Source organism: Bactrocera tryoni, chromosome 1 (genome assembly GCF_016617805.1).
Source record: "Bactrocera tryoni isolate S06 chromosome 1, CSIRO_BtryS06_freeze2, whole genome shotgun sequence".
NCBI lineage: Eukaryota > Metazoa > Arthropoda > Insecta > Diptera > Tephritidae > Bactrocera > Bactrocera tryoni.
Window position 1 is genome coordinate 9,638,797 of NC_052499.1, and position 24,905 is coordinate 9,663,701.

The window sequence follows — 24,905 nt, forward strand, 5'->3', positions numbered from 1 at the left end:
ATGTATGTTAAACTCTTAAGAGACGCGAGTTTCAAGGATGACTGAGGTTTATTTATTTATATTGTGAAAAAGGATCAGCTGAAACCGCTTACTAGAAAAAGTTCCACAAATCAAGCTCATTCAGTCAGGTCCTTCTCCAACTGATCTCTCCAACGGAGTGGAGGTCTTCCTCTGCTTCTTCCGGTGGGTACTGCGTCGAACACTCTCAGAACCGGCGTGTTTTCGTGCATTCGGACAACATGACCTAGCCAGCGCAGCCGCTATCTCTAAACTCACTGAACTATGTCATTGTCGTCGTATATCTCGTATAGCTCATCGTTCCATCAAATGCGGTGTTCGCCACTGCCAATGCGCAAAGGACCATAAATTTTCCGCAGAACCTTTCTCTCGAAAACTCGTAACGTCGACACAACAGATGTTGTCATCGTCCATACCTCTGCACCATACACAGCCGGACAATTTCGTCTGTTGACGAAACCATTAAACCAGAAATGGGCCTCATCTAAGAAGATGATTTTCTGCAAGAAGAGCTCTTGCAATATTCACCAGAGTACGTGGATTTCCATAACATTGCCAAAATTTCACACAAATCCGTAGCCAACCATGGCCGCCACGTGCTGTTAAAATCACGTTATCTCTATTGGTAAACTCTGTACTTTCATTTTCATACGTGAAATCACCAAAGGCAGCAAATCAACGCATTACACAAATTCGGTCTGCAATGTGGGCCGCGCAATCGTTTGGTAAACTCAATATTGGTTACATACGCCAACTAGACGCTATTATTATGCTAATGGGCCGCTTTTAGGCGAAAAAATCCGCGTTTCTGCAACAACGGCGAAAATTTTCATGGAAATTGTGGCAATCCGATGCGAAGAGACAGCGGCTCTCACGCCTTTACGTTGATAGGCAATTTATTAGCAAATCACTGGCGCAAAGCAGCCGAACATATAGACTGCAGATAGGCCGCTCCTGCTGCTTGAAACGGATACAAGACACAACGCGCAAAACAATGAGCAACGCGGAAGAAGGGACAAAATCAATACGACGAAACCGTCAAATTGGCGAAAGATTTGCAGCAATGACGCCTACCAAGGAAGGAGGAAGCGGAAATAGGAATTGGAAACGGGCAATCAAGCAAAGAGTCGCAAATTTTTGGAATAACGGGAAGACTTTATGAGTCATTCGGTTGCTACTTGTTTCGCTACAACTTACAATAACCATAAAATCACCACAATGAGGAATGACAACCAACTCATTTGAGCCACGACGACTGCCGCTGCCAAGAAAACTACCACGCTTATTGCTTTTGTTGTAGCTGCTGATTGCGACTAGCAAAGGCAAGCTAATAAGCTTAAATGTGTTAAAATGATGGCAGCAAATATGAGTGCGCTCTAGCTTAGTGGGCTGTGACAGCAGCAAACGGGCCACGGGAAGAACGACAACGACAGGAAGGCGGCCTATAAAATTTACAAAATCAGTATACTTAAGAACGTCGATGGTAATCAAGCGGAAAATGTTTAAGTGAAATGAGACAACCCAGACGGCTCGGAAATCATAAAAAGCAAAACAAAACGCACAAAATTGCCGCAGTTATATGGCATACTGCCAAATACGATGGACAAATATAGCGTAAAGCAGACAATTAAAGTAAGTCACCAAGCACACAAAAAGACGCGACGATAATGATGAGCAAGTTGGGATTTTTTATCTCGTAGCCAAAAAAACACAAAAGTAATAATAAAATAAAAGGCCCATTCCTTTCTCATTTTACATGCTTTTACCGAGGAAGACGCGTCGAAGAGTGAAGCGGAAGGCACGCGCTGCCAGAGGAAGCAACTAATGGCTTTACAGACATGCGGACGTCGAGCAAACGGTCTAAATGAATCGAGCTCACCAATAGCAAAAACAATGGCCACTACAAGCGGCGCTTGGTTGTATGTATGTATTTGCGCGTAATTTCAAACAGTGATTCCCGCAGACGTTGCGCTGATAAGAGACTACAGCACAGCAGCCATAACAATGGAAGAAATGACGAGCCGGTCACGAGCATGTGAGCGCCTGAAACGCACAGATGCTGATAAGCATTCGTTTTAGTTCGACGGTTGGTGCAAGCGAAATGCGGGCACTGCCGACCGGCGCAAGTAATGGCGTTGTGGTGGCCACGGCATGGATTGCGGCTTTGATGATGGCGCTGATTATAATGGCGCTTGTAGTGAACACGACAAAATTACACTAACGCCCAGTCGATAGGCGTAGAGGGTGATTTTTTCCCAACGTTGTTATTTCAAAGCGATGTGTATGTATGTCTGTACGCACAAAACCTGTATGTCTGAGTGCAGCGCTGTGTGTCGCCTCATTGGGGAAAATGCTGGAAAAGGAAAGTCCCTAAAATCTACGAAAAATTACACAAACGTCGCTTATCACAAAAGCGTTGCAAACAATAGTGGACAGATAAGCGGCTATAAATGCCAGAGCAGCGGCGGCCTAGCGTTCAGTAGCGCAGCCGCCTAAAAAGTGCGATCAACGAAGCTAAAGTAACGGCACAGTTTATTAGATGCGAAGGAGAGAAACCACGAAATATTTGTGACAAGCGGCATTCGAACTGGGAAAATACTTAAAATGCCGAGAATTGCTGCATTATCAAATCGGTTGTTGTCGCTGATGCTGTTGGTGTACGTGGTCATAAGGCTGCTGGACGGTGCACACGCAGGTATTTGAAGTATTTGTGGCAAGTTTGAATATGCATAGGTTGCAGTTATTAAACTTTAGTTGAATGAAAGCGCATGAAATTCGAAGTAAACAAATATGCTTTGAAGTAGACCCGAAAGGGTCGCAGCAATAAACGCTTACCCACACAAATAACAATATAAGCCTTTAAATATTTTTAGAAAAAGTTTAGGTGGCACAGACGTATGTATACTGGCGGGAATAATCCAGCATGCATACTTGTACAGGGTTTGTTCGGAAAATAAATGTCGTCTCAAAATGCTTGCCTTTTATCGGCCTTTTCAGGCAAGGAAACAAAAAAAAAGTCCGGGGCCACATCTGGGCTGTAGGACGGGTGCGTAAGCGTTGGGATGCCGGCCTTGATTAGCTAACTTTGTCGTTGTGCAACTTCCTGTCGGTTGCGATGTTTTTTCTGACCCGATTGATTCTTCGTTTGAGTCTCTTGAGGACTTCCACGTAAAACTTGGCGTTGACGGTTTGTACAGGAGGAAAAAATTCATGGTGGACGATGCCTTTGATGTCAAAAAAGACAATGAACATCGCTTTCACTTTGAATTTGCTCATTATTTCCCTTTTTTGGGGCGAAGAGCCGCTCAACCCTCTAAAAAGGCGTGATGCCACCGAAACACACCGCTTTTCAACATCTGGATAAGCCTGCTTGACCATATCAAACATCGCTGTCGCAGATTTAGCCAGTTTCACACAGAATTTAATCGCTCTGCTTTAACGAACGCTGCATTTTCGGCTTGCAGCACTCACAGAAACACGTCGCGCGAAAATGTTTGTCCTGGCTCTCCAGGTGCTCGGAGAAAACTAACCAGCCGCTCGTTTATTAGCCAGGAACGCCCTCTTCCGAATCCAGTTGGTGCTCGCACACTCCGAAGTTCAGTCGCGGCGGAAGAAAATCAGTCCTTTTACTTTCCGGACAAACCCTGTATACAGTACTTTGTCAACGCGAAATTCCACCGACGCATATCAGAGTCATCACTTATGGGCAACCAAATGAACAAGCAGACAGCAACCGAGCGCTTTATGCGGCCCCATTTCCCACATGACAAATGCTCAGGGCGACATTCGTGCGTTCATGTCAAATTTCATCTATCTTCTTCTTTATTCCACCTACACCACTTGCTTTTAGCAATTAATCCACTGATTGGGCGCTGCTTGTTTGGTGGCCACACTCACAACATACGCGTTTTGTTGGCACAACTTCAATTTCAAAACAAAGTTCGTATTCAATTTACCAGCTGTCAGAGCGTGTTCATCAATCTTCGCTGAAGTTTGGAATTTTTGGTTTCGTCGGTGCGTTTTAATAGAGATTTTTTAACTCGGCTGAGCGGCGTAGGCAAATACGCAGCACTAAATGCGCACACACATATAGAGAAAATGTTTCGAAATTAGAAAATTGAATTATTAAGTGAAACAATTGAGGTTTGTGCAAAAACCTAAGAATCAAATCATTTGTAGGGCTGTCAGTGCTAATCAAAATATTTTAACTTTATACCTATAGCCAGCATTTAAGCCTTGATAATTATGTCGCTCATGCTCTCACTTAAAACACACTGCCACACGCGGTTCGAGTGACCAAATTTTTCTCACATTTTTCGACAGCTCCAACCGCAGCCACCGGCACAAAGTCATCATCAGCCTTACTAAATCCCAACGCCGAAAGCACAAGAATTCACATAAGTAGCGCCGCCGACAGCAGCAACAAAGCAAAATTGAATTTGAAATGGACGTCACGCAGCGCCTGGCAGGCGGCGCCACCGCTACACACACCAACGCACACAACTCTGCCGGGTGGCGTATCCTATGTGATCATTCATCACACTGCCACGCCAGCAAGCGCTTGTCGCAGCAACCTCAACGCCTGTGCAGCCACCGTACGCGCCATACAGCGCAACCATCAGCAGCAGCGCGGTTGGGATGATGTCGGTTACAATTTCCTAATCGGTGGCAGCGACGAACGCGCCGAGATTTATGAAGGGCGCGGCTTCGATGTGGTGGGCGCACATGCTGTCGGCTATAATTCGCGCAGCGTGGGTATCGCGCTAATCGGTGACTGGACAGGTGAGTGATGGAATAACGAGGAGAAACGCATGACAAAAACAGTAGTGTAGTAAACTTTAAATTAACAAGTAAGGAGGGGCTAAAATCGCTTGTAACCGAATATTTTATGCACTTGCAAATAGCAGGAATGAAATATCATCATCATGCCACATACTAAAATTATGTTCCCTGGGTTTCATTAAGGTATCTCACATACAATCACCAATCATATCGAGTAAAATCTGCTGGATGTTCCGAAATCCGAAAGTTAGTTACATATATGGGGGTTAGGTCAAGCTTTCGCCCAATTTTATCTATTTTAGGCACAAAAATATGAGTAAAACACGCTTTCTCATTTTCATTGAGATATCTAAAATATGAGCCGACATATGCAGTATAAAGTCACCCGGAAAATCGAAAATCTTTGTATTAGGTATATGGGGGCTCAGGGAAGTATTAATCCGATTTAATTGTTACTATTGTCGGGAAAGGATTTTCTCTGCATTTCAATTGTATATCTCTTACATTGACCGATATTTTCGATCAGAAATCAACTATAGATACTGGGGTCCACATATTCGATACCTAGGGGCTGGGAAGTAGCACTGTGCTAATATGAATATGAGAAGAACAGCAATATGAGAAGAATAACACATACTAAATTTAGTCGAAATCGGTCGAGTAGGTCCTGAGATAAGTGCTTTTACCTAAAAATGGACAATAGTCGTCCGATTTTAACACCGGCTCGTATAAAACGCTCTCATACCATCTTGGAGGTAAAATTAAATGTCTCAAGCGTAGTTAGTTATTGATTTATTGCGCTTTTAGTACTTTTTAACAGTACCGCTATATGATAAGTGAGTGGGGTTATCATTCGATTTCATCCATTTTCAATCTTTGGGTAAGAGTTTCTATAAAAAAAAAAATGTCTTAAGCGAATTTGGCCATTGTGCTTTATGGGTCAACGAGATATGTACATTAAACCTATTAGAGGGCCACGCCCACTTTTTCAAAAAGTTTTGTCCCAGCCACTGCGATCCGCTACGCTAAACTACTGTCCCATATCTTATTTCAGTGCTTAAATATGGCAATTTGTAGGTTTTCCTTTAATGGCGCTTTGTGGGCGTGGCAGTTAAGTAGGTGGCTGCTCTTAGCAAACATAATCTTACTACTTCGAGCAAAAAAAAATAGTAATAATTTCTTCAAAATTTTAAAATAATTTATTTATTTTTCAAAATCTATGTCGATCATCTCAAAGTAAACCCCCTTGACCATAATACTCTTGTGTCATCGTTTTTCCAATCTTCGAAACACTTGTTAAAGTCAACTTCCGGAATAGTCTCCATTGCGTCTAGCGAGTCACGTTTAATGTGTTCAATTGGCTCAAAATGTTTTCCCTGGAGCGGTCGTTTGAGTTTGCTGAATAGCCAGAAATCACACAGAGCTAAATCAGGCTAATACGATGGTTGCGGCACGATATTAGGTGAAAATTTGACAAAAAACTCACGAAGAATCAATGCGACTGTGCATTATCGTGGTGCGGTTATTCCGGCCTTCTTGTTGACAGTTTGGCCGGTTGGAAGGAATCCGGAGTGCACCACATCTCGTTAATCGAAGAAAACTGTCAACATAACATTGATTTTCGACCTGATTTGTCGTGGTTTTTTCGGCTTCGGCTCACCTTTGCCACGATATTCGGCCGAGTCGTAAGCATAGATCTAATCCAAGACTCAACAGCAGTAATAATACGTTTCATGACATCCTGATAGTCAAAAAGCATGGTTTCACATGGTTTAACGCGACGATGTTTTTGAATTGAGAGATTTCGGAACCAATCGTGATTTCACGCTCAAATAATCTTTCAAATTCTTCCGATATTCCAAAGATGCCAGTAAGATCTCTGACTATTAATCGTCGATTCTGAAGCACCACTTCTTTTATTTTATTGACGTGTTGATGATCAGTTGATGTTGATGGCCGTCCTGGACGTGATTCGTCAAGGCGTTCCCGACCCTTTTTGAGTAATTTTTAGCAATAAAAAACACTGGCTGGTGACACATAACTATCACCGAACGCCTTTTCCAACATTCTGAACGTTTCGAGACCAGAAATTTTTTTCTACACATAAAATTTAATGGAACTTCTTTGTTGAATAATTTCCTTCATCGTAAAAATTAGCGAATACAATTTATGTACTTCAGAAAAACAAGCGTATTCTAAACACGAAGGATTATTTCGATGTGACATTTGTCACTAACAGTCATACCAACCTAGAAAAAAAAATATTACGAAATTAAAAAATCGTACTACTTTTTTCCCGCAGTAGTATATAGTTAAGCATTTTTTAAAAAGCGGCTTTCAAGCGACGGAAATGGCATCCTTCAGAACTTTACAGCTTCTCGCAAAAACTCATTAGTCGTGGCTTAAATTTAAGAGATTGCGATGAAAAATTCAGAATGTTGTGAAAACATATTTTAATCACTTCAGCTACAACAAAGAAGTAGTGATATGTTAACACCTTATATACGTATTTAACCTACTTTATTTCATTTTTTTTGTTTTCATTTTCCATCTTCTGCTTCTGCTCGCTTTGCGCATCCCGTCAATCAGACGACCTACCGCCACTCCCTGTGCTGGATAAATTGCAGCAGCTCATAACTTACGGCACACAAATGGGCCACATACAACGCGACTACGTGCTGCTCGGCCATCGCCAAGTGAAGTCGACAGACTGCCCAGGCAACCGGCTGTACAATGCGCTCAAGGAATGGCCGCACTACGAGCAACACGCCGTGTAAGGATATACCATACGAATGTGGTAGCAAATAATGCATAAGAAGACTGACGAAGATACGGACCTGCAGCGGCGGTAATACGCGGAAGTGAAATTATTGGCAGAAAACTGCGTATTGCAGAGAAGGACACTGAATTTACATGCTTTAATTTAATTGGTATTTATTCTTTTACAAGTTGCTTATTGTGTGGGTAATGTAATGCCTTAAGTTTTAACAGTATTTGTGCAGAAGATTTGTAAATTCAAAGAATTCCGAAAATAAAATAATTTATCTTAAAAAGAGTGAGTAAGACAAGCATTAATAGTTTAAGTTAGGTTTGAGGTCTTAAGTCCTTGCGGACAGTCCCGCTTCGATTCAGGCCTTGGGCAACAGCACGATGTGGGATTCGCCAGTTACCAGTCAAAATGCTCGAGTGAGTCATCGAAAATTGAACTCAACGTATGGACCATCAGAGACGTAGCCGCTAACATTTGAAAGCTAGTCTTGAATTAATATCAGAGAATGTTCTTTCAAATGATAATAAACATTCCTCATTAAATTTGAAGTTTCGGTGTTTTTTCTTTAAATAGTTGTGGAACCTCGAAAGGATCACTATTTGTATATAGCCCTTTGTCAAGCCATCAAAATAGAGCTCCTGCATTCACCTTATGGTCAATACAAATTTGCTAAGACGTTTAATTCCTATTTTCATCAATTCGGTAGAAAGTGAGTTCTCAAGTGTTGTGAGCCTTGATCTCGCAAAGGCGCCAGAATCAAGAAAGAAGTGTTGAGATGTTTTCATTTTGTCTTATTTACAACCTTACAGCAAGAACCCCGTTAGAGCCCCTACAACTCTGAAGAGGATCTTGCGACAGCACATGGACTGATGGTAGCCCAGTGCTGGCCAAGTTGCCGCAAAGCCCAGAACACACGAGAAGACCCATTCCCATTCAAAACAGAAAAAATCTAGTCTAAACCAAACACACTTACTATATGACGATATTTTACAAAAATACTAGGAAATCGGCAAATCTCCGATGGACCATGCTGAGACGTTCGATTTTGAAAGTTTTTTCGTAATCTAACCAGGATTATTTAACGAACACCTTTACATCTCCAAACCATACGATCAATGGCATCAAACCTTTTGCATAGGAATCTTTCGATGTCTTATTGCCATAAGCTGAAACCGTAACCCCACGTTTTCAGGTTGTATCTCATTAGGTTACTGAAACTTTCAAATGGTACGAGCAAGATTGTTAAAGATTTCGGGGCAAAACTTCGTACATTCGAAGCCGGACATTTATGGGTTGAAAGCCTGGCTAAAGCAAAAACTAAAACTAATTAAACAGTCTCCCTAAGTTTAAAATGTAACTGTATTACTGGCATAAGAAATTTCACACAAAAACCTTCGCAAACAAATTGAAAGATTTGCAACATTCAATTTTCAGTTCATGATTGCGAAGTTCATGAATCAAAAACTAACTAAAATTCGCTGCGTTTTTCTGAAACTAAAAACTCTAAGCTTCATCGACTCAAATCGTTTTCCAGCCACTTATTTATTCAGCCTAACTATAAGTGTACTTGAATTGCCAATAACCAATAACCGCAAATCTCCACTACACCCAATACCAGCTCCCAACACCTGCAATTTAGATTTTATTCAACTGTGAAACCAGTACCGGGCGGAGTACTAAATCAGAAACAAACGAATTTGTGGCGCTTTTTTTGGACATACCGTATATTGGTAGCGTTGACTCGCATATACCGTGCGAAAGCCTGCCGCAAATTGTGCACTTGACAGCACTCTGATAGAATTAGTGACCGAATGCGTCGAGTGGCGCTGGGAGTACGCGGGATTTTACGCCTCCAGCGAGCTTAGTGAATCTGACATATTTCAATTTTTACAGCGTAGCCAACACACATCGACATCGTCGAAGTGAGCAACACATGAGTGCGGTATGGACGTGTATTGTAGTGAGCCTTTTCAACTTATGTTGCAAATTTGTCAAATCCGCACTAAAGTGTGCCATACGAAAACATTGCGTGGCTGTATGTGTGAGTGTGCGTGTGAGTGTGCGTGTGTACGCCTAGCCTGAGGGTATTCGAAATTCGATATTCAATTTATGTGGTTGACGTTTGTGTTATCTGCATATTCCCAAATTAGTTCGCATACTTTTTCACGGAATTCAATGTCAGACTTTGAACGACGCTTTCTAACGTTTTTTTTTGGGCTTTACAGTGTATATATATGTATATGCCTTTCTGGTTCGAAACAAAATGTAGAACCGCACACTGTTGTTCTCGATAATTGAAGTGAAACTTAAAAATACAAATGTTGATTTGAATAGAATAGTAAGTTTGAGAATGGAGCTAGAGCAATTAGCATATTAGAAACTTTCAATATACAAGGAGCGTTCCAAAGAAAACAGGACTTAAAAAAAAAGACAGAACAAATGGTTTTTTCGGCAAAATCAATTTATTTTATTCAAAATATTTTCCTTCTGCTCCAATACAGCTTTTTGCACGGTCCAAAAGCATGTCGAACGAGTGTTTTAGCTCGTTGGTCGGTATGGTATGGCCGTCAGTATGCCGGTGCAAACCTTTTGAATGGCCTTTACGTCTGCTTAACGCTTTTCTTTCATCGGCAAATGCATTTTTCCGAAAAGGAATAAGTCGCACGGTGACATATCAGGCGAATACGGGGAGCGGTTGATGGTTAAAATGTGATTTTTGGTCAAATAATAGGCCACAAGCGTCGACCGATGAGACGGCCTTTTTGGTCGTCAGTCAATTTGTGCGGAACAAACCGTGCACACACCTTTCGTAAGCCCAAATGTTCGATCAAAATGCGATAAATCGTTGTTTTGGAGATGTTCAATTCCATTTCCATGAATTTCAATGATGATTTCGACTGATTTTTGATGAATTCACGCACAGTTTCGATGGAATTTCCGGTGATCACGGATTTTGATTGGCCCACATGTTGATCGTCATTTATGTCCTCACGACCACTTTGAAAACGTTGAAACCATTTCTTCTCGGGATAGGCAATCATCGCCATAAACTTGTTTCATCAATTGAAACGTTTCGGTAAAAGCTTTACCAATTTTAGAACAAAATTTTATGTTGGCTCTTTGTTCGAAGCTCATTTTCGCACCGATAACACAAACATACTGGCACTTAAAACGTAATAACTTCACTTCCAATCGATGAAATGTCATGAAATTCTCATCGGACAATCGATAAAGATAGCAGATTTTACCGCAGCAGTCGACATATAGATGACGCCACCAGGGGGCGCTAGATACAAAAACTACTTCCTGTTTACTTTGGAACACAGCTTATAAGCTTCGAAATAATAACGGTATAATAATTACCGTTAGCTTTAGTTTCGCTTGCAGAATAAATACTTTTTGATGATCAGTTAAGTTTTGCACGCGACTAAAGGATAGATATAACAGGTATATTGAGTCCCCGGCAGATCATAGTAAAACAAATTTTTGGACAAAATTCGTTTCTTCTAAATGACACATAGTTTCCTTTAAGGACGATGTACTTATTAAAACGACCCTCCAACGTTTCGATACCATTTTTGTAGTATGATTTGTACTTTGCTTCAAAATAGGCTTCAGTTTCGGCGATTACGTCTTCATTTAACGAAAATATCTTACACAGCCAGCAGTCTTTTGAGATCTGAGTACATGAAAACGGCCGTTTTTTGGCAATTTCGACTTTAAGCATTCCAATAATGCTGTTGATGGTCGCTCCTTTTTCAAGGTAGTCAATAAAAATTATTCCAGGCGCAATCCAAAATACAGACCATAACCTTGCCAGTCGACTGTTTCGTTTTTCCACGCTTTGAAGCGGGTTCATCGTGTGCATCTACTCCGATGACTCTCAATTGGACTTCGGATTGCCACGATTTCGATTGTATGTGAGTGCCTAAATTAGCATTAATACAACAGTTATTGATTGAGAATGAGTGTCTGTTCATTAACTCACCATGAATGTTCTTTCATTAACTGTACGTTTTTCTTGAGTGGACTTCACTTTAGCTAGAGGTACTTGATAGAAACATGTTCACCTGCCTTGCAAACAAGGAAGATGACTTTTACCGTAAATAATTGCATGGCACTAACACTTTCGCTGAGAGCTATTTGCACAGTTCAAGAGCAAAAGGGCAGAAGCTTCTTAGAACAACACCATTTTCGGGTATAAGGAACGGTATTTTTCGGCATAAGGAACGGTTTTGTCAAATAGGCATGTGTGTATGTGTGTATCAACATGTGGCATGATTAATTCGTGAGCAAAAGAAACAGAAAAATAAATTACAGCCAAAGAACACCGAGTCACCCTAGAAAAATGTTGGGATAAAAATACGCACGTACTCATTTGGACGTGTGCTTACAGAAATCAAGTGACGAAAACTCATTGGCACGTGTTGTCAAAGGAGATCGAAAAACGAGCGAGGAAAGATAAATACTTCAGTGAATTCGTACTCACATACTCTCATACACACACTAAAAGACCGTTCTAATTTCGCTCAAGTTTAATTACAATAAAATTGATTTGATGAGGAAATGTTTGCCTGCATTGAACGATTCAGTACGAAGTTGTTTTGCTGAAAGTAATTGCGTGCGTCCTTTACTCCCGCTGAGAGCTGCCTAAATAAATTATTTCTATTTGCCTAAGCAGTGCTGACGACATTTGATGAGGTGAGCGAGAGATTACCGCAATATACCAATTTTCTATTAAATTGTGGGGAACATAGCTTTAAGACGGTAAAATAGCACAAATTACAAAACGAAAACTTAGTTCGTTACTCCAGTTGCAGTAAACTGTTGTGAGTTTGTGGAGTGTTTCACAAGATCTGCCCGGCAGCGGAAAACTAGTTGCTTCTTTGTATGGTACAGATATTTTCGGAATCGCGTTGCGCTATCTGAGGTACTATCTAACTACTAACTCACCAAAAATAATTTTATGCTGCAAATTTTGTCAGCAAATGTAGCAATTTGAGTAGGAAGCATATTGACAGAAATATTTCTATAACTTAATACTTCACTTTCAATATGGTAGTGGGTTAATCTCCATTCAATTTTCGACAACCTAGATATGTTTACAAGTGCCTGTGCCTTCACTTTCATGACACATAAAAACACACACACAGCGTAACGCTGCCACAACTCTATTAAAATAAATTGTTTTATCCACAAGAAACCTTTGGCATTATCAACCATCTTGCCAGTCTTACGCATATATACGTGTATGTATATATTCATTCAGGAGAGGACAAATAACAAAACGCGCCACACCTACATAAACGAACATCTAAGAGCGTGAGATGCTGCAACTTAATACCAGGCAACGTGCATCGTGCAACTACCACAAACCAATATGCGTGACTGCAAACCTGTTTCCTTGCATATCAGGTGGCGCCGTGCACGAAGCTTCGCCGCAGACGCCGCACCGCCAATATCAACAACGATGCCATATTCGCCATATTCAGCTTTGAATTGTGCCAGCCACACCAATATATGTATAGCTAAAACGCATATGCAACTAAGGACTCAGCGAGTCGGGTTGGGCTAAATGCTATGACCTCGTTTTGGTTGCATGTGGGTGGGGGTCGGTGTGTGAAAGTGAAGGTGCAAAATTTTCATGAATGTGCATTTTCATATTTTCCTCCTAACATAATACATCATTTTGATAGTATAGCAAATGCAACAACAGCTGCAACAATATAACATCTACTCACACACAGACAAGGTGCGTTCTAAAACTAGCCGAATTTGTTAAATATAGAATAAAATGTCCCAATTATTTTATCTTTGCGAGTTATTATACTCTTGCAACATGTTCTTTGTTCACCTAACGGTTGTTTGTAGCACATAAAACTAATCGAGAGAGATATAGTGTTATATATCTACAAATGATCAGGTTGACAAGACGTGTTGAAATCCGGGCCACGGCCTCTTCTTCCGACCGCTCGTGCAAACTGTAACTAAAGTTAAAATTAAGATATCGTGATAAAACTGGGTACACATATTTCTTGGCTTCCAAAGTAGTTTAGTATTGGGGATAGGTCTAATCGGACCACTGCCATGCCAACAAAACCTATAAATTACCATAACTAACCCGTTATTAAGACACGCGGCTGTAATTTGGTACAGGGTATTGGAGTAAAATCCATCTTGCTAGCTAAGCCTTTTCAACAGTGGGCGTAGCCTCGCCCCGAATAAGATTTTGAGGTAATTCATCTTGAGTATAAAAATTGTGAAAATTGAACCATAATGGTTCCAGCCCACAGAAACCGAAGATGCGGACCCCAGTGCCTATCGCTGACTTTTCATCGAAAATATGTGCGAAATATGTGTGCGATATATAGTTGAAATACAGAGAGAATTATTTCCTGATAATTGTATGTCCGCACGTCTAAAATGAGTTGAGTCGGGTCAATACTTCTCTTAGCTCCCCGTATACTAATAGCGGGGTTTTCAATAAGAGCACTACAAAATTAAATACAACAAAAACGGTTTGGCACATCAATGAAATTCTTTATTCCGATCTCTTTTGCATGTCTGCCACGAGCACGCTTGCAGAAGTTCACGCGCTGAACCCAATTTTCGTCTGTTTTCAAGCATAAATCGGTCGACACTGCTGAACTTCACGTTCGATATTCATAGGAAGTTCACTAATCGTCGCTGGCTTGTTGGCATAGACCATATACTTGACGTAGCCCCACAGGAAATAGTCTAACGGCGTCAAATCGCATGATCGAAGCGACCAATCGACTGGACCATTTCGTGAGATAACACATTCACCAAACTTCGCTGCGTGGCTTGTAACGCCGTCCTGTTGGAACCATATATTGTCCAAGTCCATATCAGCCAATTCCGGCCACAAATATTCGGTTATCATTGAGCGGTAGCGATTCCCAATCACAGTAACGTGTCGGTCTTGATCATCACGGAAGAAGTACGGCCCAATGACGCCACCGGCCCATAAACCGCACCAAATCGTAACTTTTTCCGGATGCAATGGCGACTGATGGACTCATACAGCCAGAAATGAGCCTCATCGCTGAAGTGATTTTTCAATAAAAACCCGGATCTTTTTCAAGTTTTTGCTCTGCCCAATTCAAGAAAATACGACGATTCTGGTGGTCAAGTGGCTTCAGTTCTTGCGTCTGTTTGATCTTGTAAGAATGTAGGCCAAGATCTTTTCGTAAAATTCGCCACAACGACGTCACAGAGATGCCTAACGCTTGAGAACGACGTGTGAGAGACTGATTTGGGTCTTCCTAAATTGATTCGGCAGCAATATTCTCGACACTACGGGCACTTCTTTGTCTCACTGGCACGGGAACATTTTGTACTGTGGCTGTGGATTCAAATCTTTCCAACAAACGCTCCATTGTTGATCTGACAGGACGATTTATGTTCGTCATGTAAATTGGACGTATCGCTCTTAAAGTTGAGGCCACTGACTCCGAATATTTGTGCTAAATTTTAATAATTTCGACTCGTCGTTGGATCGTATATCTTTTCATGACGAAATGGCAAATCTTATGTAAGATAAATGGCGAAAGAGCGGGAGAAAATATTTTCAAACTTCCGGCTGACTTTATACCGCACACAAGTATATCGGGCAAAATGTGGGGAATCTTAGTGAAATTGGATGAGCGTGATATTCTAATAACGGTGATGCTTTGTGCCTGAAATGGAACAAATCGAGTGAAAACTTAACCTAGTTTAATGTAAAGTTTTCCACATTTGAAGGTATTTCCCCTGCTTTGGGTCTCACTAGTTGCAAGAACATAAAATTTTTGGTTACACTCGAACTTAGCCTTTTTTACTTATTTTCTATTCAATATGGGTTCCAATAGACTCAAAATAACGTTTAGAATGGTCAACCATAGATTTTTCTATGTAAATTTTGGAAATGTTTCCCGATTAATTCTGCAAGAAGTGTGAGTTATCGTCATAAAATGTTTCTTTCTTGTGGCTTTTGAGATTGGGAGAAGAAAATAGTAACGTGGTGATAGATCAGATCAATCGAAAATGGAACGTGGTTGATGAGAGAAATCGGTTTTTTTTTTTTTATCGAAAAATCGATCACTTTTTTATCTCAGTGATTTTTTTTTTAATTTATCACAAAATTTTGTATTTTTTTTTTTTTTTTAAAAATGGAATATGGACATAAAAAATTGCACACTTTTGCTTTCATTGAAATAGCCGTAACTTTAACGCTCATCAACCGCCTTACATGAAACTAGGGGGGTTTGAGAGAGAATAAATGTATATTTTAATGCTGTATATTCTCAACAGATATCACTGCTTGTTGTTTGATTTAAATTTAAAGTTCGGTTCTTTTTTGGACACACCTTGTACAAAAATACAGCATGCTAGCATTTTATAGTGTGCTTCCAGGCGCCACTTGAGTGGTTTTCCATGACAGCATATTTGGTGATTACGCACACACTCACACATTTATACACAAGCATTGAAATGTATTTTCCTATAGACATACATATATACATAACATATAAACCACGCAATAAAATGACTAAGTTGCAAGAATTTTTTTCCCAGCTTGTTTATAACTTTATGTAGTTTTCTCACAGAATGACACAGCTCTGTTTTGTCACTTGAATTCGTCTCTTCTACCACAGTTGGCTATGTGAGATTCAGTGCTAAGTAATCCACAAATACAAATTCAGTTATGAGAACTTCGTTATGGGCAGAGATAATGTAATGAAACGTTATGCGCGAGCACACACATATTAAGAGGTGGCAAGGCGAAGTTGCCACAAAGTTTGGATAAAAGATCCACGTATTCATAACTTACACACATGCATTTAATGCACACGCTAGACTTGATGGCAACTCTGTCGCACACGCACACGCACACACACTGTACGATAGTGTATGCTTGCAGGAAACCTAAGAATAAATTGAAGGAAGACGACGTAAGGCTGCAAACTTACTTGCCGTAGTTAATAAAAGTGACAGCAGTTACCGCAAATGTGGCAACAAAGTGCCTTAGTGCAAGTTGAAATCAAAAACCAAACTCACTATAATAGCAAAGTGCTATAACAACTACAACAAAGTATATGTAGCATAGCAATTTGCAAGTGTAATGCGAGCAGCAAGAAAGCACAAAGTGCAACAGGCGCAACACAAGATCCGGCCAGCAATTGGAAGGCAAAAGCGAAGGCTCAAACCAATGTACTTTCATTTTCAAATTAGTAGAATTTCATAATATTTGCATATGTATATGACAGGTAAAGGCTTTTGAAAATTCTCAGAGAAAACAACATACAAGAGTCTAACCTTCGTATAACAAAAACTAATCAAATATTTCTTTGAATACAGGGAATAAATTAAAATTTATATACACGCTTCTTCTTCGTTATGCAATTGTGTGTGGGTGTATGTGTGTGAGGTCTGTGGCAGAGTATTTTAAAAACAAATAAAATGGCTAAGGTTAAGACAAAGAAAGCGAAGAGATTAGTTCTAAAGCATGTTTTTGAAGAAATGAATTTATTAGAAAGATAACTGGATATGTAAGCCTTGAGGCACACTTCAGTGGTGCGTATAATCATTAAGGCACCCCTGATGCTCTCTTCGCGCGCTTCTCACAACTTATGGTCAACATACACGAAGACCGTGGGAGTCGATTCGACGCCGATCGTATGGAACGACTTGACACATTTTAGGTCGAGATATTGAAAGCGTACAAAATACAGTTTGTGCAAGAACTGGAGCCGATCGACCTTCCCAAGCAATATCGCTTCGCTCTGTGGGCTCTTGAAAAGTTCCAAGAATATCCGATGTTTTCGAGCCAAATTTTGTGCAGCCATGAGGCCTATTTCTGACTCAATGGGTATGTAAAGAAGCAAAATTTATGCATTTGGGTCGAAAAGGAACCTAAAGAGAATGAAGAGCTCAGTGGAATCATCGGTCCATATTTCTTCAAATATGATGCCGGTGAGAACGGAACCGTCAATGGCGACCGTTCGTGATTTCGGCGACATTTGGTTTCAGCAAGACGGCGCCACTTCCTACACATCGCATCAGTCAATTATTTATATATTTGTTGAGAGAACACTTCTGTGAGCAGATAATTTGACGTTTTGGAACGGACGATTGGCCACCAAGATCGTGGGATATCATACCGTTAGACTTATTGCTGTGGAGATATTTAAAATCTAAAGTCTATGCGGATGATCCCGCTACGATTCAGGCCTTGGGGCAAAACATCACGCCCGTCATTCGCCAATTACCAGTCAAAATGCACAAATGAGTCATCGAAAATTGGACTCAATGGATGGACCTTTTGAGACATAGCCGCGGCAACATTTGAAAGAGATAATCTTCAAAAGATAAATACGAAAGAATGTTCTTTCGAATGATTGAAGTTTCTGTGTTTTTCTTTAAAAAAAAATTGGGAACCTGGAAATCGATCACCCTATACATAAATACGTACATACCTCTGCTTTTAAGCCTATAATTGTAGCTATTATAGCCTTTTCCATTAAAAGCAAACTAATCCGCAAAGTTTTCAAGTGAAATGATGAAAAATGGCACTTTTGCCAATCAGGCTTCTTTAAAATTCAACAAAAAGTCAAAACATTCCCAGCTCCTTAAAACAGCTGTGGCGCGTGGCAAGTTCAATGGGGTAGAAACACGCACAGCCAAAGCAATTTACGTACTTTTAGAAGTATGTGTAATATACACATACTTAGACATTGCCGCATATGTATATGTGTGCATATAAGTTGCTCTGTGTGCAGCAAAAGGGTCCCTCTAGTTTGGCGCTTACGATTTGATTGCAATTTCTTTTTGACATTCATTTGAGTTTCCAAATAATTCCCCACATCCGTTGAATAGCACGCCTTAAACAACAATAAAACAAACAAAGAAATGAAACTTGCAAAGTAAAATGAAAAACTCTCAAATAAGGAATAGGCAAAGACGCGGACGAAAATTGAAAAGCTTGCAAAGAGTAGAGAATTTCCAGAATTTCTCTATTAAAAACTGTTCAGGGAGGAAGTTGTGTGAATTGATTGACACTTTCTAAGTGAAGGCTTTCGACATTGAACGAATAGATACGAGTTTAAAAGTAGGTGTTGATTAAATATATAATTTAAATGTTGGAAATATACATTATGAAGAATGGGATAAGACACACCAGTTCGAACTTCGCCTATGACTTTCTAATTATCATGTAGACTACCGATTTTTCAACACAAACGTTCATTAAGTGTGTAGACTTAAGACGCCATAAGTCGAGCAGAACTGTGCTCATTGTGTTTTAGAAGTCATTTGATGACTTTTGCTGATGTGGGAACAATTTCAATTACTTTACACTTTAAATGCGTCAATGTCATAAAATATGGGCGCCCTAAATGGTGTTTCACTTAGCGCAGAGTGGTGGTTCGAAACTTTTGTCATTTTAAGCGGCATTATGAAACTTTTAAGCGAAACGTATGATTGAATCCAAATGGCTGGAGGGGGCCCAAAAGTAAGGCAAAGTTGAAGGTCAGTGTCAACTTTACAGGCCATAAATGAAAACTTTCACGCATACAAACAAACAGTGTTATACGAATTACATACACAACTACTTACACGTAACAGTTTAGTGGAAAAGCCCTAGGCCTGCCATAGTAAAACACATCTTTTTTTGGCAAATTTGTTTTTTTTATGCAACATACTTTTCTTCAAGTATCACAGTGATTATAGCGACTCTTCAAGGTTTCGATACCATTTATGCAGTGTGATTTGTTCTTTGCTTCCTAATAAGACTCAGTTTTGGCCGTACCATCTTCATTCGACGAAATTTTCATTCCAGCGAGCATGCTTTTGAGATCCAAGAACAGAAAATAGTAGTAGTTGGGGTAAGATCTGGAAAATCCGTTGAATGCGGAAGCAATTTGAATCCCAGTTCATAGATTTTTGCCTTCGTTTTCACTGAATTGTGACACGGTGCATTGTCTTGTTGAATCAGCACTTTCTCTTCCTTCAAATGCGGCCATTTTACGGCGCTTCAGTCCTCCAAACTGTCCAATAACACTATTTAATAGTTGCTGTTGATGGTTCTCCCTTTTTCAAAGTGGTGAATAAAAATTATTCCATGCGCATCCCAAAATACGGACGCCACAAGTTTGCCAGTCGACTGTTGCGTTCTTCCACGATTTGGAGCGTGTTCATCGTATGCAGTCCGCTCGGATGACTGCGGATTGGACTTCGGAGTGAAATGATGAAGTCATGTTTCATTCTTTCTCACATATCGACGCAAAAGCTCGGGTTTATAACGCTTAAACATCTCCAAACACTGTCTCGAATCATCAACTCGTTTTTGTTTTTCGTCAAAAGTGAGTTCGCGCGGCACCCTACCTCTACACAGACCTAGTACTCGTGAATGATACACGTTCAGTTGGTATCTTTCGAGTTCCTGCTATCTCGAACTATTTCACTTTGCGGTCATCCAAAATTATTTTGAGGACTTTTCTGATGTTTTCGTCGATAGCAATTTCTTTGGCGGTCCACTTTTTCTACTACAGCGACTGCTGTCAAATTTGTACACACGCCTGTCGAAGGTTAGGGCTAACAAAAAATCTTATGGCATAATTCTAGTAGCGCCATCTATGTGTCCGGCCGGGAACTTTTCAACTGACCTGTTACATACCAAATCTATAAGAATTATGCCCATAACTACTTGCAAGTGGTTAATACTTCTCCACCGTCCGACCGTAATATATAAATGAGCCGATTAAAGGACACAAGAACTAAAAGTTATAAAGCAAAAAACGAAAAAACACACATATACTATATACTTATATATTAAGTGAGCGAAAAAGTTTTGGTAACTAACCCAAATCGCCGCCATCAGTGTTGATGGTTGACACGTTCGCCGCCCGCCCAGCCGTAGGAAGCAAATCAGCCTGCGAGCCTTTGACAAACTGGCCTGGTTAGCTGGATGACAACTTGAGGCGGCGATGGCAATGAGTTAACGCTGCATATTTGGGGGGCAAATGAAATACATTGAACATTTCGCTATATAATTATTGATATATCTGTGTATAGTACTATGTGCGCCTTTTATTTGCCTTTAATGCCTTTTGACGCCGAGAAAACTCGCAGACCAAATTAAGCTGGTTGTTTCAATAGCTGAAAGGCGACAGATTATACGACTTCGAAAAGTGGGGGCAAGACTCGTCACTTTGTGTGCGTCTTCTCTGCTCAATGTGACATGAAAATATTAATTGCGTGTCTATTGCTTCGTTTGAGGAATTGCACTGTATCACGCCATAAGCGCAACAACAACATCACTTTACTATAATTCGAATATCTGTCACAGTATAGGGGGAACCTGCGCCCACTCCTAGCGCCGTTCCAAAATGTGTTAACAGGATATTGACAGGAGGTCACGCTTGACGCCGAACGAGCGGCGAATATGTCGGCGTGAAAAGTTTGTGTTTTGTGGGCCGAAAAACTTCCTTTTTCTGCACCAACTTAATTTGGTTGTGGCGCTATTTTGTTCGCCTTTTGTTCCTTTAGCCGGCTTTGTGTCACAGTCAACGCACAGCTGGTGGCCAACAACTTGAAGGAGACCACAAAAGGAACTCACCAAAAGCGAATGAATAAAACCCTAGCCCTGGCGGTTGTAATTAAAAAAGAAAAGCGACAACAGGACAAAGTACAAAACGGTAAATAGCGAACAGCGAATGATAAGGGATAAACGAAAAACACGAAACAACAAATGTTTTTGTTGCAAGGGCGTACAAAATGAGGTTAAACTTGCAATAATATAGGAATGAAGGCCGAAAGGAAATGATTAACTGATATAAACAGATAAAAGGATTTTGAGGCCACGCGAGTGGCTTTCAATATTATCATCTCAACTTGCGGCTACACAGTGCGTTTCATTTTGTTTGAGTATTGCAACATTGTTTATTATCAAGATTATGAACTTCCGAAAAGCTTTAAGAGATTAGCATATTGAAAGCAAACAAAAGCTGCAAGGCATAATTAAATAAATGGTTTTGATCTCAGCCTTTAATTCATATCAGGCGAAAGGTATTCATAGCAGACTAGCTGTTAATAAAATTTGAAACAAAATGAAATAGTAACGGATTTGCGGAAGCTTCTAATTTAAAACATTTTCTTCGCTGTCAACAACAGGAAAATTTTGCATTACTTGTATTTTGTGCGGCTTTGCTAATAACAACTGAGTAGTTTAAAACGACATTTTTTCTCATTTATGAATTGCCACACACGGCTGAGCCAATTATTTATTATTTTTATGAAGGGGAATTTTTCTTTTCAGTATCTACATCGAGGGCAGTAAACAATAAATTTCCGCGAACTCTGTGACTTTCTTCGAATTATTCACACGCGATTAGCCATTTAAATGCGTGTGATTGAGATTTTGTTTCGAAAATATTTGTTAAATAATGTTGAAATAAAATTAATAAATTTAAATTAAATATTATCTATTATAATCCTATATTTGGTTCATTTTCTAACATTGAAAATTTAAAAAAAATATATATCAACAAGTAAGGAAGGGCTAAGTTCACCGAACATTTTATACTCTCACATGATAAAGTGATTATCGGGATTTCATTATCCGTCATTTACATATTTTTCAAATGCCGTATTTGTGTAAAGTTTTATTCCGCTATCATCATTGGTTCCTAATGTATATACTCGTATTATACAGAAAAGGCATCAGATGGAATTCAAAATAGCGTTATATTGGAAGAAGGCGTGGTTGTGAACCGATTTCACCCATATTTCGCACACGTTATCAGGGTGTTAAGAAAATATTATATTCCGAATTTCATTGAAATCGGTCTAGTAGTTCCTAAGATATGGTTTTTGGTCCATAAGTGGGCGACGAGACGCCCTTTCACCCTTCAGTCCGTTGAAGGGTAGTAGGATCTTTGGGAGAAGTGATGCAGCTCACCACAGACCAATTACCTAATCAAGCAGCTTAGTCTACGAATAAAACGTTTTTAAATTATTATCTGCATTGAAACTCGAAGCAGCGCCTCCTTCTTAAAATGATAAAACAAAGTAAGTCTCGTACTTTTGTAATTTTACTTTGGAAGATCTTGTAAAAAGTTCTGCAGTCAACGCAAAGGCAGGCATGACGTCGTGATGGCCGAGTTTTGATTACTCTCCTTTGAAAATTGCGCAAATCTTTATAAAAACTGTATCTTTGAAATAAAAAAAAAAGTTGGAACAAAATATTAAACTTTTTATGTTAAAAAAAAAAAACAAATTTGAAAATAGGCAAATAGGCCATTGTCTTATTTAACGACGCCCATTTAACCCTTGAAGTCCATAATGCACTTCAATTTTCCGATCAATGCGTATAGTCCAAGCTCAACAAACAGAGTGGATCGAGAATCGAAAAGATACAGGGGTAGCCCATTTATTCCAAATATTTTTGATTTGGAAAAAATGGAGCAAATTATATTATATCCAGTCAAGGTACACATTCAAGGTTACACAGTTATATAGTGTAGTCCATTACGAGGTACCCTACTATTTTAAAGAAAAAAACACAGAAACTTCAAATTTATTGGAGAATGTTTATTATCATTCGAAAGGCATTCATTGGCACTTATTGTTTGAAGTTTACATATCTCTTTCAAATGTTGGTCGCGGCTACGTCTCAGTTGGTCCATCCGTTGAGTCCAATTTTCGATGACTTGTTCGAGTATTTCGATTGGTTAGTCGCGAATGACACCCGTTATGTTTTATTCCAAAGCCTGAATCGAAGCGGGATTGTCCGCATAGACTTTAGACTTTTCATATCCCCACAGAAAAGGGCTAACTGCGATACACGATTTTGGTGGGCCGATCGATTGGCCACAACAAGAAATTATCAGCTCACAGAAGTGTTCTCTCAATACATCCATTGAATGATGCGATGTGTGGAAAGTGGCACGGTTTGTTTGAAACCAAATATTGCCGAGATCACGGGCTTCAATTTCAGACAACATATAGTCGGTTATCATGGCGCGATAACAGTTGCTATTGACGGTAACGTTCTCACCGGCATCATTTTTGAAGAAATATGGACCGATGACTCTACCGGCCCGCAAACCACAACAAACCGTTGCTTTTTCTGGACGAAATGTCAGCGCTTGAAACTCTTCTAATTGCTCTTCGTCTCAAGTGCGGCAATTTTGTTTGCTTACGTACCCACTGAGGCAGAAATGGGTCTCATAGCTGAACAAAATTTAGCTCAAAAACGTCGGATCTTCTTGGAACTTTTCAAGAGCCCATAGAGCGAAGCGATGTTGCTTGGGAAGGTCGAGCGGCTTCAGCTCTTGCACAAGCTGTATTTTGGAAGCTTTAAATTTAAGATCTCGACGTTAAATGTGCCAAGTCGTTCCATACGTCAGTCCGAGTTGCAGCCGAATCGATTGTTCACGGTCTTCGGGGTACACTCTCAGCTACGTCTGTTAGATTTTCTTCACTTCGTGCTGAACGTGGTCTATTCGGTCAAATTTTATCCAATAATGAATGCTGGATCTCCAGTTGGGCGATGGTGTAGCGAGTACTACGCTCAATAGGCCGATTATTTTGACCGAAGCGCGCAAAACACATTCTTTATAGAACGTAAATTTTCGTTCTAAAGTTGAACGATTTGTAAACGTTGTTCAAGCTTAAGTCTTTCCCTGATGAAAAGCCAAACAATAATGAACAAAAATAGTATGTCAATATGACAAGACTCACGCGTGATTTGTCCATAAAGGCTAATGAAAAACGTACCTCTACTTGGATTACCCCATAGAATATAGACCGATTATATCCAGCCCAGTTTATGAAGTTTATCATAAATACAGGTTTCATATTATTGGGGTTATCAAAAATAATTGATTTGGATCAGAAATAATTTTACCGTTAATTTAGGATTTAGGATGTTGGTTACACATCCATCAACACTGCCTTTGAGAATAGCGAATCGAACACACTACTACAGTTATTCAAAAAATGATAAGCGTTGTTGAGGTAGCCGCTTACTCACTTGTACCGAATTCAATTCAATAACTATGTTGTTGCTTCGACATGCAAATTTTTGGACAAGAGAGTTTAGGCAAAGATAACAAGCAGAACAATCGAAGAGCTTTTCTGTCATTGACTAAACAAACAAATAGACAATGAAACAACCTAAAAGTGTCTCTTATAAGTATAAATAATATATTATAATTAAACTTTTTTCAGCAGTTGTTATGTTAGCCATTATAAATATTAACCAAAAATCCACTTTGCATTTATCGACAAGCTGAAAATGAGCAAATATTTGCATTCAACTCAGTACTTGTAC

The 24,905-nt window shown here is 39.8% G+C and overlaps 2 protein-coding genes across 4 annotated transcripts in view; one reads left to right on the top strand and one right to left on the bottom strand.

The window, feature by feature from the left end:
- The window catches only part of LOC120766465 (trichoplein keratin filament-binding protein), a 123,027-nt gene that overhangs the window by 4,737 nt on the left and 93,385 nt on the right, over positions 1–24,905 (bottom strand). The gene's annotated exons all lie outside the window — the stretch shown is intronic.
- On the top strand, positions 2,510–7,855 carry LOC120766466 (peptidoglycan-recognition protein LB-like). The gene is made up of 3 exons (XM_040092004.1): positions 2,510–2,713; positions 4,342–4,800; positions 7,390–7,855. Exons 1-3 carry the CDS (start codon positions 2,623–2,625, stop codon positions 7,575–7,577), a joined length of 738 nt encoding a protein of 245 aa, XP_039947938.1. The 5' UTR covers positions 2,510–2,622; the 3' UTR covers positions 7,578–7,855.

Bases quoted from the DNA above. Each gene is read 5' to 3' on its own strand.
- LOC120766466 (XM_040092004.1), top strand. From the start codon at position 2,623: ATGCCGAGAATTGCTGCATTATCAAATCGGTTGTTGTCGCTGATGCTG. The intron at 2,714-4,341 runs GTATTTGAAGTA...ATTTTTCGACAG, and splicing joins GCTGGACGGTGCACACGCAG to CTCCAACCGCAGCCACCGGC. The intron at 4,801-7,389 runs GTGAGTGATGGA...CCCGTCAATCAG, and splicing joins GCTAATCGGTGACTGGACAG to ACGACCTACCGCCACTCCCT.